The following is a 22104-nucleotide window of genomic DNA, read 5'->3' on the forward strand; positions in this document are numbered from 1 at the left end:
TTTTAGTCCCTCTTTGATGTTCACTAGAAAATAGAAAAAAAGAAAAAATCATAAAGGCTTTCCATAGGAAGATGGCAAGAAAATGGCTTTAACTCCATCAAATTCAGTAAAAATGGCTGGATTTGTTCAAATAAAAAAGAGTCTTCCTTTATTTCTCTTCTTTCTTTTTTTTTTTAATTAATAAATCTGGTTTGTGTTCCTGTTTAGCATCTTCTAAGACATAACCTTATTTGGTTGGATTTTTAAAATCGGCCCCCAAATAACATAAAAACTTTTGGCAAGAACAAAAAAATTGCCACAAAAATATTAGTCTCAATTTAACTTCAGTTAAATAGCTCGATTTGTTCAAATAAAAATCAGGCTTTATTTCGTTTTATTTATTTATTTTCCACTAAACCTGCCCCTCTAGCTCCGAATCTTCTGAAATATATAAATTTTAAAGTCAGACTTAAATAACAATTAAGCTGACAAATCAAATTTGCTTCTGACTAGCCAGTTCCCATTTGTTATTATTGTACAATATTATTAGCAATGAACCAAGCTTTTCAAGGTAAAAGCTCGATGATTGAATAGCAGAGCATATATATATATAAACAGTATTATGCTGCATTCCAGTGACCAACTATTTATTCACTATATTGATCATCTTTTGCAAACAAAAGCTTCAGTATATTTAGCCGGTTTCATTCATAGAACATTATCCAATATTTTTATGTTAATCCCAGGTCTTTCATCAATAGACCCATTAAAAACCTTAAAAGTTCTCTCTCAGAAAAAAAAAAAAATGCATATTAATGCAATTAACAAAAATGCAAAAAACAAAAAAAAAAAAAAACTTACATTGATTACATCTCCATTCTAGGAGACACTTAAAAATCACTATCCAGAAAGATATATATATATATTAGCAAAAATGGTGATTAGTAAAAACCTAAAGAAAGTGCTCAATACTTTTGCAGAGCATATATATATATATATATATATATATATATATATATATATATATATATTATTACCGTTTTATCTGTGTAATTAAGCAGATAAAACGGTGATAAAATAAAACACGCACACACACACACACACACACACACACAAAAGCAGGCCGCGTGGCATTGTCCAGTCATAAAATACATTTACATATAATATTTTAATTAATACAGATTTCGTATTTATTATTATATTATATTGGACCCAGTATATAGTAATGATTTAAAAAGTTTAAAAAGAGAAATGACTCGTGCACCAGCACCGAGAATCAAAACTAAAATATTTAGCTCATGATTTACCTTCTTTTTTTTTTTTTTACGTTATTGCCTGAGCTATGAAGACACGTATGCTGCAAGGCTAAAAATCAAAACATGAATCAATAGCTATTACGTTATGCATGCATATTCGTAATGCCATCGTTCGACCTTCACCTGGCAAATTCCATTCCTTTGATTTTCACACTTTTGCACCAATTTTCTTTGGCTAAAACCCAAATATAAAGTTTTGCATGGGTTCAAATACACTATATATTAAGTTTCATGTCTGTAGACTTAAAACTGACAGAGGAGTGTGGTAGGAAAATTTTTTTAAACAAATATATATATATATATATGCATACATAAAAATATATAGAAAGAGGTTTATGTTTACTAATACCTTTTTACACAAATATTGCACACGTATAAATCATGTAGAATATCTGCATGAATATAATTACATGTAATAGTTAAGTAAAGATGATCGTCCCATAAGAAAACCGAAAAAAAAACTAATAGGGAATTAATTAAAGTGTATGTTTAAAAGAATATGCAAACTAGCTAAATCTTTTGCAGATGAATGCAATTCAACAACCCTCATGTAAGAAAGTTGAATATTCTTTTTAAATAAATAGAAAGTGTTTTTAATATGAATATCAATACAAAACAAACAAACAAAATTATAGGAGTGTGTGTGTGTGTGTGTGTGTGTATATATATATATATATATATATATATATATATATATATATATATATATATACAAAATTTAGGTTAAATCAACAAATCTTTAATGGAATAAGAAATTGAAATAGAATTAAGTAATTAGTTTCGTATAAAAATTAAATAAATATATACATATGTTATAGATTTTAAAATTATCGATATTATCTTAGTAAAAAAAATATATAGATACTTACTGAATAATTAAATAATAAAATATTAAATGAAATATTTTTATCAATGTATATTAAAATGAATATAACTTATTAATATGGGAATTTAAACTTTTACTTGAAAATTCAAATATGATGTAATAAAAGGAAAAACATGAAAGGTAATTGCAACTTCTCTCCCAATTTTTTAGATTTTGTATTCCTACCCATATGCATTTATTTTGTTTTAATGAATTGATTGGTGCTTTTTCTTCTGATAAGTTAAGGGAAAAATATATTCATTGATTGATATAATAATTAAATGAATGATTTTGCGCTACGAAACAGGTGCTGTCAAGAATTGTGCATGTCAGCATACTTAAAGGAATAAATGGTAAGATGAACAACATCTTGAAATTTGGAATATTGGCTTTTGTCATTGATTTATTATATGCTCTGTAATTACATTGAGCTTCATAAATTAAAGGATTGGTATCAATAAAAGGTAAAATATAATTAAAAAAAACATTTCCACACACACACACACACACACACACACACACACACACACACACACATAGAGACATATCTATATATCTATAAAAGTGAAAGTGTCTGTCTGTGTACATTTCCCTACACAATAACTCTTAATTTTCAGTCTACAGACTCGAAATTTGATATACAGGCTATTGAAATTTGCGAAAATCTTTGTAATCCGTTTTTGGCCAGAAATTTCACCTTTGAGAACTCTACCAAACTCCTCCGCCAATTTTTGGTTTAAACACTTGAAATTTTAGATATAGGTTCCTTGGACATGGATATAACTTAATAACTTGATTTGAGCCCCAAAGAATAAATGTTATGGGGTCATAATAGGGGTCAAATTTAAAAAAAAAATTGACCTCTGTGGTCTCTACCAAATTACTCGGACAATTTCTGGTCTAAACATTTGAAATTTTACATAAAGGGTATTCAGAGAAAGGGCAAGCTTTTTAATCGGTTTGGGTCGAAAATTTGAGCTACAAATATATAACTGTATGTATGTATGTTTGCATATCTGTCTAAAACTTTCGACAGAGGCGACGGATTTTTACAAGGTTAGTATCGTTTTGAAGGTTGACCCTTCAGACAACAAATACCGAAAAAATGTCTAAAAACATTAATTTCTTCACCCTCAACTGGCCACTTTTCTACAGGGAGGGGTCGCTTTTTTCGCCGATATTTTCGAAAGTCATCCCTGTTTTTGATTGTCTAGCCTTAATTTTAACCTATGTCACTTCCGGGTTGGCAGTGATCGTAACAACACAGACGTCAGGTTTTTTTCACGTTCTTTTCCTCCTTCGCGGTACGGGTTCGAACCTGCTTTCCTACTACCACTTTTTTTTTTTTTTTTTTGCTCAACACACACCTCCAAACATCCGGGCAACGCCAGGCATCCATGCTAGCATGTATATATATATATATATATATATATATATATATATACACACACACACACGCACAAAGTTCATGTTTCAGCATAGAATTTTATAAAAAAATATATATATTATGTAGCGATTTTCAGTATTTACATCAACAGTGCTCAATACGTGAGTAGAGCTAGGTAGCAAGTTATAAAATATATATGGCAATTAAGCTATACAGTCTTATGTATTTCATCTCTATTTTAGCCTGACGATTCCTTATGAGGATGAAGTGTGAAAGACTGTGTAACTTAATCATAATATATCTTTTTAATGTAGTAATATATATATATATTTATAAGAAAACGTAAGGAGATAAGGATTAAAGTTACATAAGAACTTCAATGCGTTATCATGTCAATATAGTTAAAGACGATATATATATATATATATATGTATATATATATATATATATATATATATATCGTCTTTAACTATATTGACATGATAACGCATTGAAGTTCTTATGTAACTTTAATCCTTATCTCCTTACGTTTTCTTATAAATATATATATATATTACTACATTAAAAAGATATATTATGATTAAGTTACACAGTCTTTCACACTTCATCCCCATAAGGAATCGTCAGGCTAAAATAGAGATGAAATACATAAGACTGTATAGCTTAATTGCCATATATATTTTTATAACTTGCTACCTAGCTCTACTCACGTATTGAGCACTGTTGATGTAAATACTGAAAATCACTACATAATATATATATTTTTTTATAAAATTCTATGCTGAAACATGAACTTTGTGCGTGTGTGTGTGTGTGTGTATATATATATATATATATATATATATATATATATATATATATATATATATACACACACACTGTAGCTTTCTTTAGTCTTGACAGACTATGGATACCCACTTTAATTCTATATGGAATGTTTTTTAGCAAGAGTTGGCGTTGTTAAATATCATTGGAAAGTGAAGGTTCAGGATGACTGGAAATAATGTTGAGATAAGCGGAAAGCACATACAGCGCCTAGAATTCCCAAATAGTCACCCATCTGCTACTAGCCAGGTTCAACGTTGTTTAACTTCGGTGATCTGATGAGAACCAGTGTGTCGTACAATACCCCCCCATATATATATATATATATATATATATATATGTATATATATATATATATATATATATATATATATATATATATATATATATATATACTTCATTTAATCACATAAATTAATATACACAGATATAATTTTATGTGTAAATTTTCAGTATTTACTTCAACAGTGCTTAATACATCGGTAGAGCTAGGTATTAAGTTATGAATATATATGGCAATATAGCTACACAAAATATTCAGGGTTTCATTCTCGTGTGAATTCGTAAACCTGATGAATTCTCACGAGAATGAAACGTGGAATATTAATTGCCATATATATTTTCATAACTTACTATATATGTGTGTGTGTATATATATATATATATATATATATATATATATATATAAACACATATTACATGGACATAGGAACTATTTAAACCTAATTACTGTGTGTGTGTGTGTATATATATATATATATATATATATATATAGTGTGTGTGTCTGTGTGAAACATGTTGATCTGTCAATAACATGCTCCTCTGTGGAGTAATGGAGGTTGTTATTCTTGACTTAACTCTGCTGCTAAAAAGTAGGATATGAGACTTCTAGTCAACGAGCGCGCTCGCGCGCACACACACACACACATACACACACACACACACACACACACACACACACACACACACACACGCACGCACACACACACACCTGTCTCAGAAGATGGAACTCAATAAGACGGTGCCGGTGGCGATTAAGCAACAAAAACTTTTGTCAAGGGAAATTGTGCATACACTCCTTTGCCCAACCCTCTCCATCTCCAGCCTATTCACCACCCAATCCTGTAGCCATCCTAAACATCTCACCTTGTGAACTACAACACATCTATCACCATTACAATAGACATACATCAAAAGACTAAGTGTATCATTGATACAAGTGAGGGGTGGGTGCAGAATAGGTACATGCTGCTGACACCATCATAATGGTCCACATCTTATTAAGATAGCAGGGTACAAAACGTTATATATACTAGTAGATGTATCCGGCGTTGCCCGGTATTTTTTTATATATATATTTATATATAAAGGGATCACCACTTATCAAGGTCCGGAGGCGACTCGAGGATAAGGGTTATTGAGAGTACAGTAATTAATGGGATAATTTCTTAGTAATCATTAGTAGTAGAAAGTAGTAGGTAAATTGGATTATTTAATGGGACGGTTCATCATGAATTTGTTTAGGTTGGACTTGAAGACAACCAAATTGTAGTCAGCTGGAAAGCAGACTAACGGAAGAGAGTTCCACAGGCGTGCAGTTCTGAGAAAGAAGCTTTGTTCATGGAATCCGCTTTTTAATTTAGGCACAGATAAAGAGTGGGGGAAATTTTTCACAGTGGTTTAAGCTAGACGGGTGTTTTTCATGAAAGATTGGCAAGCGGGGGGACCAGCGATTGGAGCTCAGACGAGCACCTACCATGGAAATAAAGATAAAACAGAGACCGGCTCGCAACGTCTCTTCTGTGGGAAAGAGGTTGCAGGGAAGAGAAAAGGGCAGCCCCCACTAAGCTACGAAATCTATTTTGAACTTTGTCAAGGCAGGATAAGCAGTTCCTACCCAGATATAGTAACAGTACTCCATCATTGGACGTACTTGGCTCTTGTATAGATAGAGAATTGCATCAGGATTAAGTCTAACGTTAAATTCCTTTTGAAAAAAATGAAGTAAAAAAAAAAAAAAACGGAAAGAAACTGAGACGTGTGAATGTGAGTATTATGTTTTTTTACACGGTTCACTTCTTGTAAAAAAAAAAAAATATTCGAGCTGAGATCAAAAACAAAACCTAAAGACAGTGAGTCAAGTTCGATAACCATTAGGACAGCTTGCCATGATCTTTAAAAAGTGTTTTCAAACCTACTTATTCTTAACATAAAGCTGTTATGTGCAGTCATCAAACAGTTGACAAACGAATAAAAATCTGATGACTAATTTTTTTTACTAATTTTTCTATTTTGACCCTTTATATATGTATATTGTTTTTTTAAATCTCCAAAACAGTGTTACATGGTAAATAGCATTAAGACTATTGTGAATTTGTGAAACCAAATTGATTCAGTGATTGCAGGAGATTAATGGACTTAGTGGGAAAATAATTTTCGAATGAAGGACTAAAAAATATATATGTATATTTTTTAGAATGTGAGAGATTATACAATTATTTCCACAGCCAAACTATGTCGCAGCTCTTGTGAGCTGCGACAGCCAACAAACCGGAAGACCAAGACTTGTGTGTGGTGTGTTTGCTCTTGTGCCAGAGTACTCGCCTCGCATGCATGAGGCTTGGGTTTCGAATCTGGAGTTCGGATATGTCTAACTGATGAGCCCAAATGAGGGCATAACTCAAGTCTTGGACTTTTGGTTTGATGGCTGTCATGGCTTTTTTGAGCTGTAACGTGGTTTGGCTGTGGAAATAATTATATATATATATACACACATACACACAGTACAACCCCGAGATACGGCATTAAAAATTAGTAACAAAATACAGTACAGTATATGATATACATGTGTATAATCAAATAACATTATTAAGACCGTCAAATACTGTAACCAGGGGCCGAGAAAACCCATTGGTACCTGAAAAAGTGTATACTAGGGCCACCGTATCCTGGGACTAAGAACTTCTACGCAGTCATGGCTGATGGAACGAGAATATGCTACCTCCATGGATAAAAAATTCAAAATTCCAGCAGATTATCTCTCAAGTTCGACAAGCTTCAATGAAGATTTTTTTTGTCATTATATATAGATAGATAATAATTTAAAATCAGATCATATGCATTTTTTCTTAATAATAAAACCATAAAATCTGACCCTCATAAAATCTTATAAATTTTATGGGTCTTATTTAAATGAAGTAATAACAAAAACAACTCATCACAAAATTGTAAAAAAAAAAAAAAATAAAAAATAAAAAAAAATTACAAAGTATATTTATTTTTAATAGACACTAATGAAAAATAATTTGTCCATAATCGAAATATGTCCTTTGAAGAATTTATTTTTGATTTTTTAATTTGTCACAAAAATTAATCGTTGGAAATTACTAATTACTTCCGAGGACTGAAAGCTGGCTTTCCGACTGTTATAGTATCGATTTTCATCATCAATTAACATTGATGCTGTCAGGATTACTGTCTGCGACAAAAAAATTAAAAACATGTTATCCCTGTAATTAAAAGTTCACTCAAAATAAGCCAGGTGCTATGGGAATATAGGACTCAGTAAAAAAAAAAAAAAAAAAAAAAAAAAAAAAAACACAAATGAAAAATTGAATCTGGTGCTGGCAACCTATGGCCTTTGTGCCAACTCTGGTCCACAGAACCTAAGCACAATGTCAGCAGAGATGATTACTTATGATGAATAGCACCCTTAAACAAGTTTTCTGTTGGTCAGATGTAAAGTCTTCAATAGTCACGGGTATAGCTCCTTTCAAATCCCTGGCCTTGAGGAGGGGGCTGTGCAAGTCTAGTTCCTACCCAAACAAATGTTTCAGCAGCTGTCATTGGGTGCAACTACATTATAATATCGAAATTTGAAAAGCGAAAAAATCGATTAAAAAAAAACAATGGTATCTACTAACTTTTTGTGTCATTTATTTATTTTTTTTTTTTAAATTACATTTTCACCACAAACAAGGCACATTGCCACTTTGATGTGGGGGGGGGGGTACTATCAGGAACATAAGCTACAGGGTTACTATGTGGGGAGTTGGGCAGCAAGATGTCAGTTCACGTTACACTTGAACTTCTGCATGTCAGTACAGTTGGGGAAGCAGGAACCCGGAAGGGAATTCCAAAGTCTAGTGGTTCCGGGGAAGAAACTACTGGAGTAGAAGGCTCTTTTACATCTAGGGATCTCAACTGTGAAGGGGTAAAAGCAACGATATCTACTTAATTGGCATGTCAGAAGTACTTAAATATTACCGTATTATTTAAAAAAGAAAAATAAAGTTTTGGTCTTTGGTGTAAAAAAAACAAAAAACAAAAAAACTTGCCATATTTCTTTGGGAACATGTGACATAATAAGGGAAGTAAATCAGTTATGCTAAAAGTAAGGCAAGAAACTCATGATTGTTAACCCATAATTTATTTAAAAATTAGCAATAGTTATATGATATTTACCTCCCCTTGGAACTCTCCAGTGTTTTTTTGTTTTTGTTTTTAAGCCAAACATTTTATTTTCGTTGATTTTTGCCAAAAAAATGTCTTTAATAACTTTTTTTCTAGCTGATCGTTTTTCGTAATTTTTGGATATGTTCATTACTGTAACATGACGATTAAGTAAAGACCATTGGTTTGCATTGAAATTCAATATTAAAAATTTAGAATTTCAATATTATAGTGTAGTTGTGCCAAACATTTTTTTTTTTTATATAAGTACTATAATATTAATAAAAAAATTATTTAAATGAACAAAAATAATGAAGCTCTAATGATATAAAAACGAATAAATAAACTTTGATTCAAATATAGAATAAACAGACAAACTGTTTTAAAACACGTTTTTAGATGTAAATAAAAAAACTTTTTTTATTTCTAATTAATTTCTGATTTAAAATCCCACGTCAGAGAAAGAGTTCTTAAGTTTTCTTGGTCTTTTTTTTTTTCCATTTTTTTTTTTTGTTCACATTTTTTTTATTTTCCATTTTTTTTTTTCCTCGGAAGTAAAAAGTCCATCCTCATGTTGTGTTATCAAAGTTATTGCGCATAAAACTTTCTATTTTTTAAAAAATTTATTAAGTTGCCAAATATGAAGTTGAAAATATATCGGCCAATAGAAGCACCTTGATACTGAAGAATATAAAATAAAGAAACTGTGTTAAAACACGCTCTTAGATGCAAATAAAAAGAATTTTCTTTTCTGTCTTTTTTTGTAATTAATTTCAGATTTTAAATCCCCCATCAATGCTATGTTATAAAATATATATGGCGATTAAGCTACACTGAATATTCCGCGTTTCATCCACTCTAGGACTCTTCAGTCTTATGCGCATAAGCCTGAAGAGTCCTAGAGTGGATGAAACGCGGAATATTCAGTGTAGCTTAACCGCCATATATATTTTATAACTTACTAACTAGCTCTACCTACATATTGAGCACTTTCGAAGTAAATACTTAAAGTTTACGCATAAATCTACACTTTCGTATATTAATTTTATGTGAGTAAATTAAGTAGTTATATATATATGGAAATATACTTTATTTCCTTATAATATATGCTATTCCTTATTTAAGAAGCACAATGTAATTACAAAGCAATATAGTGAATGGATGACAAAAATATTCCAAAGTGCATGATGTTGACCATCTTACAATTTATTCCTTTAAATCAGTTGACATTTACAATTTTTGACAGTATCTGTTTCGTAGCAAAAAATCAATCACTTAATTATTATATCAATTAATGAATCTATTTTGCCCTTAACTCATCAGAAAAAATAGCAACAATCAATTCGTCAAAAGGAGATAAAGTGCGTTTTGACATGATTATAAATCCAAAAATTGGAAGAGAAGCTGTAAATACTGTTAAGTTTTGAGACATTGTGTTGAACAAAGATGGCGGCGTAGTTCAGATCAGTAACCAAGATGGCGGCGAAGAATTAAATTAGGTCCGTGACGTAGCAAATGGCGAACTTATTGAATCCAAAATTCGACGATTTTTATAATAATTTTGCGACGTTTTCATTGGTTGTTTAGCACAGCCGTTGGTTATAAAAATGATTGGCGAATCCATTCGTCTCATACCCCCTATCACAAGTCAAAAACATTTTACATATTATATTTTTACGTTACGTCATTTTAATTTTTATTGCGCCATGACATAATGTAAACATATTATAAGGTATTTACAGCTTCTCTTCCAATTGTTGGATTTTTAATCATGTCAAAACGCATTTTATCTCCATTTGATGGATTGATTGTCACTATTTCTTCTGAGTTAAGGGCAAAATAGATTCACTGATTGATATAATAAGTAAGTGATTGATTTTGTGCTACAAAACAGATATTGTCAAAAATTGTAAATGTAAACTGAATTAAAGGAATAAATTGTAAGATGGTCAACAAACATCATGAACTTTGGAATATAGACTTTTATCATTCATTATTTATATATATATATATATATATATATATATATATATATGTTCAAGCACGTCTGATTGAACACTACAGTTATTCTTTTTTTCAATCTTTCTGGATATCTTTTCCATTTGCCCAGTGGTCTTTTTAATTTCAGCAAGCATGTTATATGGGGGGGAAAAAAAAAATATAAAAATAATTCACCCCAACCCTCCTGCACCCATCTTTATAGCCAATCAAAAAAAAAAAAAAAGTTATAAATACCTTAAAGGAAAAGAAAACAACAACAATTGCTCCTGATCATGATCAGATGCACCGATAGAAAGCGCTTAAGAATATGACTGAACAACAATTTTTAGGTGCAATTTTATATAACATGCCTGCCGAAATTAAAAAGAACGCTCGGCAAATGGAAAAAATATCCAGAAAGATCGGAAAAAAGAATAACTCTGTCGTGCTCAATCAGACGTGCTTGAATAATGACTTGCTGCCAAAATATGCAAATATATATATATATACTAGCGTGGGTGCCCGGCGTTGCCCGGCTGTTTGGAGGTGTATGCTGAGCAAAAAAAAAAAAAAAAAAAAAAAAAAAAAAGCGGTCAATTTTTTAAAATTTGACCCCTATTATGACCCCTTAACATTTGTTTTGGGCTCAAATCAAGCTATTAAGTTAGATCCATGTCCAAGGAACCTATATCTAAAATTTCAAGTGTTGAGACCCAAAATTGTCGGAGGAGTTTGGTACAGTTGTCAAAGGACAAATCGTTGAACTTTGACCCCTTAACAGCCAAATTTCTGGCCGAAAACCGATCACATAGATTTTCCCAAATCTCAGTTATTGCAATATTTTGGAAATATAATGGGGTATGATCCCACACAATCTCGCGATTCTATTTATAAACGATGCTGCTAGGAACTGACAAATCGAATTAATTCACGTTCTGCTACCAACCAATCAGAAACCAGAATTGCTACATAAATATTAAACCTTTTCTGTAGCAATTTCGCATGTTTTTTCCGTCTCGACACGGTAAGAATATTTTGCTCTGTAGAACTGTTTACTGCAAACCAGTCACCTCTCAGGACTTGTGTGTAACAATGAACCATCGGAAACTGTTCTGAAACTAAACATGGCTTACACTTCTAGATCAGTACTCTGTATATAAAATTTCGAGATTGTAGACTAAAAATTGACAGAGTTATTGCGTAGGGAAATGTACATAGACACACAGACAGACACGTTCACTTTAATATATATATATATATATATATATATATATATATATATATATATATATATAAAGAACGTTTATATATATATATATATATATATATATATATATATATATATATATAGTGTGTGTGTGTGTACTAGATGAATACTCATTCCAGGTGGTGGAAAAATAAATTACCCTGAAAATAAGTTTTGTTTCACTTTTCTGTCCTGTTCATATGGTAGGATAAAAATCGACAAGCTGGTTTATGTGAGATTAATGCATTGCTTACGAAAATAGGTTAATTGATAGTTCATCTTTCATAAAAAAAAAAAAGAGTTCATAAAGGTACGTTAAAAATGATCAAATTGGTTTACATAAGGTTAAAAGTCTAAAATCTAAATCATTTTTTTCTTTTTCCTATTTTTTTACTTCACATTTAAAAAAAAAAAAAAAAAAAAAAAAGGTGCCAAGAATTCCCTTGAGGTCACTTCCTTCTTTTTATATGAACCCGAAGGTGGAAGGGCGGAATAGGTGAGAAGATGCTTTGTGTAAACTCAATGCTGCAACTTTTAACAAAGAATAAGAGATAAAAAAAGAAAAAAGAAAAAAAGCCAACAACCTCAGATCTAAACACAATCGCCGGTCCCCTGAGGATCAATTTACGAATCAAATAGTATGAAAATTCTTTTTCTCCTATTTAAAGTGAATAAACTAGCAGGTTTTCTTTAGAATGATTAGATAAATCGAGGAATTCAAGTTTAATAGAATTATGGGGTTTGTATTACTGTACACATAGATTCGAAAAAGTTGTCAAAAAACAAATATATAACAAATAAATGTTATCAAAGGTAAGATAAGTTACTTTTCTACCTAACTGGAATTGTGAGTCATGACTTGACATAAGTGAAACAAACTGAATAGAAATGTAAGTAGCTTTGTTTTCGTCGTAGATCAAGGGAGGCAATTCATGATCTGAAACTTTTCCGGGATAAGTAATGGAATTAAATACACCCGTTGCAAACCCTTAGAATTAAATTCCTATAAGAAATACGTCCGTCGATTTTAAAATAAATCTAATATTTCAGATTAGATTCTTACATGAATACAAAAAAATATAATTAAAATTTTTTAAAAGGTAAATCTTTTTTCGTTTTAGAAATAAATAAATAAATAAAATTTAAAAAATTTAACACAAGGGACGTTCCAAAAGTAAGTAGAGCTTCCTATTTGTTTTTAATTCCGCCTGAATGGATCAGAGAGGATTGCAAATTACATTGTTATGATCACTAAACTCATGCCTTCATGACCTGGAAGTTTCATTTCTCTCTTGCAGATATTGACTGTGTGAGACTCTAAGAAAGCAACCCCTGTCATGGACATGTATTGGAAGCAGAGATGCGTCATTGAATTCCCGCAGAAACAAAAATCAATCAACATTCACCAGCGCCTGTTGAACATTTACAAAGGTGATTCAGTTGCTATCAGCACAGTTAAAAGAGTTTGTCGATTTCAAAGTGGAATAGAGATGTCACTGATAAAGCACACTCCAGATGAGCGAGGTATCAAATGAGGCTGGCAAAAGTGCATTGAGAATGGTGGTGACTATGTGGAAAAATAAATTTTGGGATACAAAAAGTTGCTTGTTTTATAGGAACCACTCCCGTCTTTGTAGCTCTTGAACGTTTTAGTTTTTGAGTTAAAAAAAATAGGATGCTTTACTTTTGAAACAACCCTAATTTTTGTTAATCTCGCTCAAAAATTAGATATACCTAAAGTATTCTATTTGGCCTACACCAAAATTAAGTTTTAGAATTAACATCGTCTAAATCCACTCGTATACCTTAAAAGAAACTTTGCATCCTCAGTTTTAAGAATCCTGAGATTACTCCAAGGAATTTAAATCTGTTTAATCTCTAAAAATTTAAATCTGTTACAATATTAAATATCAATTTTTTATTTGAAAAAACACTAACTTCTCTCTCACAGACGTGATGTTGCTAGTCTCAATCTGTTTTATAACTACTATGAGGGCATGTTTTCTTCAGAATTGTCTGATCTGTTCCCTGCTTCATTTGTTACAGCTCGTTTGAATCTTTTGTCTAGTGGTCTCCATCAATTCGTTGTTTTGATACCTTATTATAAGACAGCTTCTTATTCGAGTAGCTTCTTTTCAAGATATGGAACTCTGTTCCTGCTCACTGTTTTTTCTTTCTATCTCTAGCTTTTCTCTTTTAAAGCCAAAGATCAATAGGCATCTCCTGTCTTTGTGATAATCATCTTTTGCTCTTGTTAGCTCCTTACATCAAGTGGCTTCACACTTAGTCTGGAGCAATTTCTATAAAAGGAAAACATTTATTCCATTTCCTGCAAGCTTTCTAAAATTAAAAGTAATTCTAATTTGTATTCTTTAGATTATTTGAACTACTGTCCTTATCTTGATTGTTATTTTGACAACGTTTCTGTCATTATAACATCCGACCTTCTTCAAGTGTATCTTGTCGAACTCTGGGGAATCTTTGGATCAAGTAAAGATCAGATACCCCGTAGCGGAAGACGAATACTGGCGCACATTTCAAGTGACACCGGTTGTTCGACCTTGACATTGCCATTGGATGTTTGTAAACTCGTCAAATAGCAGACATGGTCAAATGATTTAAAAAAAATATATTTACAAAACTTTTTAAAGATTTAAAAGAAAAAAATATATATTTACAAAACATGTTTTTTAATATTAAATATTTACAAAACTTTTAAGGATTTGAAAAAAAAAAAAAAAAAAAAGCAAACTTTTCTTCTATTTACACAAAACTTTTTAATGTACCTATTTACTATGCCTCCCCACGGGACAGAGTTAGACACCAGGGTCGTTTTTTTTAACGTGGAGAAAAGGTACAAAAATAAAATTGTCTCTGTCGTGAAGGATTTCTCCTCCACCGAAAGAGAACAAGAAATAGAAGTGCAGCATCTGAAGAACAGATACTACACTTTGATCTTGTCCCGAAGGCCAAGTGACAATGTGAAAACTTTTTAATGTAAGTAACAAAACGAACGTAAATTTAACAAAATATATTTAAATAAATGGGTGTCTTTCTGGGTGCGTTTTTTTTTAAATAAAAATAAAATTATAAAGATTTGTATCTTGTGATACTACATTTTATCTTTATAAAAATAAAAGTTATAAAAGATATGTGAATAAAAGATATTTGTTTATATTCCATCAGCCATGACCGGGCAGAAGTCCTTAGTAATTTGCAATTGTATTTTTGAGTGTTGCACACACTGCGGATTGAACCTTCAACTTCCAGGAGAGTGTAACTTACCACTGAATTTACCAAGTTCTTTATCCACTATGTAACGAGTCCTTGCAAACAGAATTCTAATTTCTTTTAAATAAATCTTTCAAAAAAGAATCCATTAACATTGTTCCAGTTGCCTCCAATTTATATGAGGCAATCTGATCTTAGATATGTTGAATAAAGGTTCTTAAATGAATCATCTGAATCATTTGAGGGAATATGTTAAAAAGATATATGTGCAGCAATTCTAAATACATCAAATGTTAAAGTCTATATGTATAAATATGTATTTATGAGGGGCGTGCAATAAGTAATGCCCCTGACCCACTTCCCATAGTAGTAGAGCAACGAAACTTGGCACAGTTATTAGTCTTTCTCTACATAGGAACCAGCCAGAGTTATGCATTTATCCCATCGTTTGATGCAGCTCTGGAGACCGTTTTTGTAGAACACCCCAGGTTGGTCCTCCAACCACAATGTGACTTCAGAAATCAAGGCTGCATCATCTGGGAAATGCTTTCCTTTCAAAAACAACTTCATGGCTGGGAAGAGGTGAAAGTCAGAGGGTGCAAGGTCAGGAGAGTAGGGAGGATGGGGAAGGATTTCATAATCACACGCCCGTGCTTCTTATCTGGCGACATGCGAGTTGTGGACTGGAGCGTTATCCTGCAGGAGGAGGGTACCTTTGCTGATCTTACCCCGCCTCTTGATTTTGATAGCTTCCCTTAATTTCCTCAAAAGTGAAGCATAATAGGATCCTGTAATTGTGGTACCCTTTGCCAGGAAATCTGTCATCACTACTCTGTCCTGGTCCCAGAAGACTGAGAGCATGACCTTGCCAGCGGAGGGCTGCAACCTTGCCTTCTTTGGAGGTGGTGAGTCCAAGTGTTTCCACTGCATTGATCCAGGTTTCATCCTGTGTAATCGGTCTTTTGAAAAACTTTGACTCATCTTCTTGGCACATCTCCAAATTCATCCTCGAGCACTCAACGCGTTCTCGCTTCTGTAATGGTGTGAGCAACCTGTGAATCCATCTGGCAGACACCTTATGCATATGCAAATGGTCATGAATGATAGTTTCCACAGACCCTGTACTAATCTTGACATCTTGGGCTATTTGGTGAATAGTAATGCGCCGATCTTCCAAAATGACAGCCTCAACTTGATGGACAGATGCCTCATCAATGGTAGAAGGGGACAACCAGGTCTGGGAGCTGTTTTCACAGACTTCCGGCCATGTTGAATTCACGATGCCAACGTTTTACAAGGTCATATGATGGGGTATCATCACCATAAGTTTCTTTCATTTCATCAAATGTTTCGTGTGGTGTGCGTCCTTTCAAATACAAGAACCGGATCACTGCTCGACATTCAACAGGCTCCATTTCACACCTGACTCCATTCAAACCCCTGTAAAACAGAAATCACAATTATTTCAGAGGTGTAATTTGCCACATAGCCCGTAGAGATATAAATCATTACACATGCAAAATTTCAGCTAGATCAGACAACTGAAAGTGGGTCATGGCCATTACTTATTGCACGCCCCTCGTAATGTCTATATGCATAAATTATATATTTAAAATCTATATGCCTAAATATCTATTTAAATCTATTTAAAGTTTATATATATATATATATATATATATATATATATATATGAAGTCTATAACTATAAATCCTCTAAATTAGCTGAAAAAACAAAAACATTGTAGGTCAGATGAATAAATAACCTATTCCCAAATTAGATTTGAACACAGCTCCACGAATGAATGCCTTTAACTATTTGGATCTTTGAACAAATTATCTTAAGGGTTTGAGGGCATGGTTGGAGAATGGGGAAGGGGAAAAAATAAAGGAATGGATGAGAATGGATAAGTAATAAAAGAATTCTGAATCTCAATTTATAATGTATTCCTTTACTTACACACACACACACACACACACACACACACACACACATAATATTTTTATTTATATAGACAAATATTACATAGTCACTACACTGAAGATGCTAATGTATTGGATAATTGGTTGGCGAGAACCAAAAGTCCTGGTCAGGCGACCTAATAAAGCTTATGTGCCAATGAAGGCTTCTGGTTCTCAAATGAAAGGAATGAAATATATATATATATATATATATATATATATATATATATATATGATAGATAGATAGATAGATAGTCATCCACATACAGTATTGTTTCGCTGTTTCACAGCTCCTCAGTGCGGCTAGACAGGCAACTGCCTCAAGCCAGGATTGAAACTCGACCGCCCAAATGACAGTCAAAGCTTCTCACCATGGCTGATGCTGTGTGGGTAATGAATTAACGATGTTTAGACATCGTCCAAATGCCTCCATTCGACTTGTTTACACAAAGAGTGTCGCTTAATACGCTAATGGCAGTTTGTATATCACTTCCCAATATGCTCAACCCAAGATAGGGAGCTTTATAGTCATATATATACATATATTATATAAGTGTATGTGTATGAGTTCGCTCCCTGTACACTCCACAACAGCTGCACCGATTTTTATGAAATTTCACACAAATGTACTCTATGTATCTGGCAGTGTTCGTTGATAGGAATGTTTTCAATAAGTATCGCTCAACGAAATCTGATGAAAGAAAGAACAGGCAATTTTGACCCAAGCTAACACTTTATACATGACAACGTGACAAGTGCATTTGAGAATTTTTATTATCACACAAGTAGAAAAGCCGGGTGCATAAAATCAATAGTTGATTTCTGTTTCAAGCACAAATGAACCATGATACTTGACTTTTGCATTTTAAACTTTAATTCAAAGTATTATATGTGAAAAATAATTTCATAAAATCAACAGTAGGTTCTCTAGAGTGCAATGTACACTACAAAGTATTGTAGACTGTCACTGCGGGGAGGCATGTGACGTGTCTTTCCAGTACGCTGTGGGCAGGAGGGGGGGTCTTTAACTAGAGCAACCAATTAATCGATTTGATTAAAAAAAACTAGTGATTTCACTGATTTCAATGACAAAAATATGGAAGCAACAACGTCGGGTCTCTCTGCTCATATTTTTATAGATTATATAAGTGTACTTGTGTGTGTGTGGAACCGTGCCTAGCAAACTACTCTGTCAATTTTTGGTCTACCGATTTGGGACCTGTGGGACGAATTAGATTTCATTTTTAGCCAGCAAAAATAGCATTTAAGGAGTCAGAATTGAAGAATTGGAACTTGGCAGGTGCAAGTCAACTAAACATCTTCTACACATGCACAAATATACATTTATGTTTAACATAAATCATGTTAATTTTTAAAGGTTTAATATACATATGCTGTGTTTTGATTCTGATTCTAGGTGATAGCACCCGAGTCATATATATATATATATATATATATATGAACAAATGATTAATAAAACATGTTAAAAGACATCTTGAAAAAGAGTTAAAAACATATTTAATTTTAAAAAAGGAAACACAAGATAAGTGGATAGTCCTTAATCCGCGGAGTTTCGAAGAAATACTCTCCTTCTCATCAGAGGGCAGGAATTAGCAAAATGCAGGATTGGATTTTGCATATAAAAGTATTTAATATATATATATATATATATATATATATATATTTGAAACTTTTGAAATCACTACAAGATATTGGGTGCAATATAATAATCACCAGCGAACTGGCTCTATGATAAGAAGTACAAAACTAAATAATACAACAATAAATTCATGATTTGAAAATTTCATCCTTCTATTGCAGATACTGATGGTGTGAGACTCTAAGCAAAGAAACCCCTGTTGTAGACATGCATCAGAGGCAGAACTGCATCATTGAATTCCTAGCAGAGGTGCATTGAGAATGGTGGGGATTATGTAGAAAAATAAATTCTGGAACACAAAAGGTAGCTCGTTTTAATGGTACCACACCCGTCTTCGTAGCTCATCAACTTTCTGAGTTAAAAATATTAGGAGGCTTTACTTTCGGAATGACCCTCATATATTCAAACACGCACACACACACACACACATATATATAAATTATTTATTTTATTTATAAAACAGTAATTTGCATATACATGTTTTACCATACCACGGCTTATCAATGCAGTTGACTGTTGTAGGGTTTGAACCTTTAACCACATAGTTTGTAGCTGAGTTTACATACCTTTACGCCATGAGTCTTCAGCTGAAATTACTACGCTGTTCAAGTTACGTCAATTTTTGTTGATTTTTTTTTTTTTATACGATAAGCAAATTCAGTATATATAGCATTTACTCCTGTTTAGATCTTAACTGTTCTACATCTACTAATCTAAGACCTCTTATTCATTCTTTCAATGAGACCATACCATCAGTCTACTGTTCTGCACACATCTCCCTTTATTGTCCATCATCAAAACTAAATAGTCACATTACATAGCCATCATTTTCATATCATTTCTCTCCATGCAACACATACCCTCAGCCCTCAGTGGTAAAGTTTCACTTCCATACATCATCACACTACATACACATGCCTGATAAACCACTTCTCTTGGTTGACAGTGGAAACACTATGCTGGTTAGTAATAATGATATAAATAATGACATCTGTTTTTTATTTACATTTTTTTTCTTTGCTTGTATTTTTTTCTGTGCAGAGAAGAAAAAGCTTCAAGCTCCCCTCGTGAAGTTAACGGAAGTGACCGCAAAAGAACATGTCCGAATCGTGTTTGTCTTTACTCTTAACGGCCGGGCAGTACGACAGGTGCATCGCCTGCTGAAAACTTTATATCACGTCAGGCATTATTACTTCCTACATATCGATGCGGTAAGTATTTCATATTCCTCTATACTCTGTATTGCTATCTCTCTCTCTCTCTCTCTCTCTCTCTCTATATATATATATATATATATATATATATATACACACACACACACACACACAGAGTATAACCTAGATATAAGAAAAAAAAGATATAAGAGGTATTTTCTCTGGTCTCAAATTAAAGCCTGTGTTAATTTACAGTGTAAACCGGATATAAGAGAACTGTAGAATCTGAAGAAGTCTCTTATACCCGGGTTAGACTATATATGTCTGTGTGTGTGTGTGTGTGTGTATATATATATATATATATATATATATATATATATATATATATATGGGAACCGAGTTTCACATGCAAGCGAACACATGAACACAACCTTTTTTTTTTTTTGCATGGGAGTCACCACTTATCAAGGCCCGGAAGCCACTTGGGGGTAAGGGTTATTGCGTGTACGGTAGTCAATAGGATAATATTGTAGGAATTTGTTTATGTTGGACTTGAAGACATCCAAGTTGTAGTCAGGTGGAAAACAGGCAAACAGAAGAGAGTTCCACAGGCGTGCACTTCTAAGAAAGAAGCTTTATTCGTGGAATCTACGTTTTTATTTAGGCACAGATAAAGAATGAGGAAAATTATTGACAGTGGTTTCAGCTAGACGGGTGTTTTCCACGAAAGATTGGTGAAGGGGAACCAGGGATTGGAGCTCAGACAAGCACTTGCCATGGAAATAACAATAAAACAAAGACAGGCTCGCAATGTCTCTTCTGTGGGAGAGAGGTTACAGGGAAGAGAAAAGGGCCTCCCCCACTAGGCCACGAAGTCTATTTTATACTCTGCCAAGGCAGGATAGGCTGTTTTTAGCAGCTCCTGCCCAGATGTGGCATCCTTGGAGTTATACTTATGACTTGTGACTTTTTAAGTAATAACAATTATCACCCTTTAATTCTGGCAATGCCATTCTTTGCCACAAGGGGTGATACAGCCAACTTCTTCATCCGGTTCGTATCGTTCTTCCTCTTTCTCGCTCGGACCTCGCGTCATGCAGACATGTCGAATCCACTGTCCTTTTTTGCACCCACGCAAATGACATTTGAACTCCCACAAAAGACTCTTGAGGCAAAAACACAAGTAATGCTTACTTATACCTTTTCGGCATTGGACTGCTGCACATTACACTTGTATCCATTCTGTAAATAACTGTACATGAGTTGTAGATATAATTTCGGCAAATTTCGTGTACTCATTTCTTAGCAAAGGGGATCATGTGACTATTTTCTTTATTCCTCTACTTAACAATAGAAGACGACTTCGCCTGCTACAAGATTGGTGACTTCATCCTCTCTCTCTCTCTCTCTCTGTGTATATATATATACTAGCTTGCGTGCCCGGCGTTGCCCGGGTGTTTGGAAGTATGTGTTGAGCAAAAGAAAAAAAAAGTGGTAGTAGGCAGGCAGGTTCGAACCCAGACTACAAAGGAAAAGAACATTTAAAAAAAAAAAAAAAGTGACATCGTTGCTGTTGCATCCATCGCCAAACTGGAAGTGATGTAGATTTAAATCAAGGCTAGTCAATTGAAAAGAGGGGATGCTTTTTGAAAATATTGGCGAAAAAAGTGGCCCCTCCCTGTAGAAAAGTACCCAGGTAATAGTTAAGGAATTAATCTTTTCAGCCAATTTTTCGATATTTGTTGTCCGAAGAGTCGAGTTTCAAAATGATACCAATCTCGTGAAAATCCATCGCCTATGTTGAAAGTTTTAGGTAGACATACAAACATACATACATTTAAACAGACAGATTATATATACATTACCCTTTTTTCACCACAAAGAAGGCATATTCTCACTTGGAACGTAATGAGTTACTATTTGGTATAGAAAAATAACTAAAACAACATATGCTTCGCCAATGTTTACACCATAAAACATTTTGATAAAACATCTTTGGCAGTAGGATTTTAGAAGTTATGCATAAATTTTATTAATCATTTTTTTTACT

The 22104-nt window shown here is 32.9% G+C and overlaps 1 protein-coding gene across 1 annotated transcript in view; it reads left to right on the forward strand.

Moving 5' to 3' along the window:
* The window catches only part of LOC145258188 (xylosyltransferase Oxt-like), a 545527-nt gene that overhangs the window by 493392 nt on the left and 30031 nt on the right, over window positions 1-22104 (forward strand). Inside the window, exon 5 of the mRNA XM_080116075.1 lies at window positions 19942-20111. Coding sequence (XP_079972201.1) covers window positions 19942-20111 — 170 coding nt within the window. The remainder of the gene's footprint in view (window positions 1-19941; window positions 20112-22104) is intronic.

The sequence above is a fragment of the Euprymna scolopes genome, chromosome 33 (genome assembly GCF_053919585.1).
Source record: "Euprymna scolopes isolate OS-2025 chromosome 33, ASM5391958v1, whole genome shotgun sequence".
NCBI classification, from domain to species: domain Eukaryota; kingdom Metazoa; phylum Mollusca; class Cephalopoda; order Sepiida; family Sepiolidae; genus Euprymna; species Euprymna scolopes.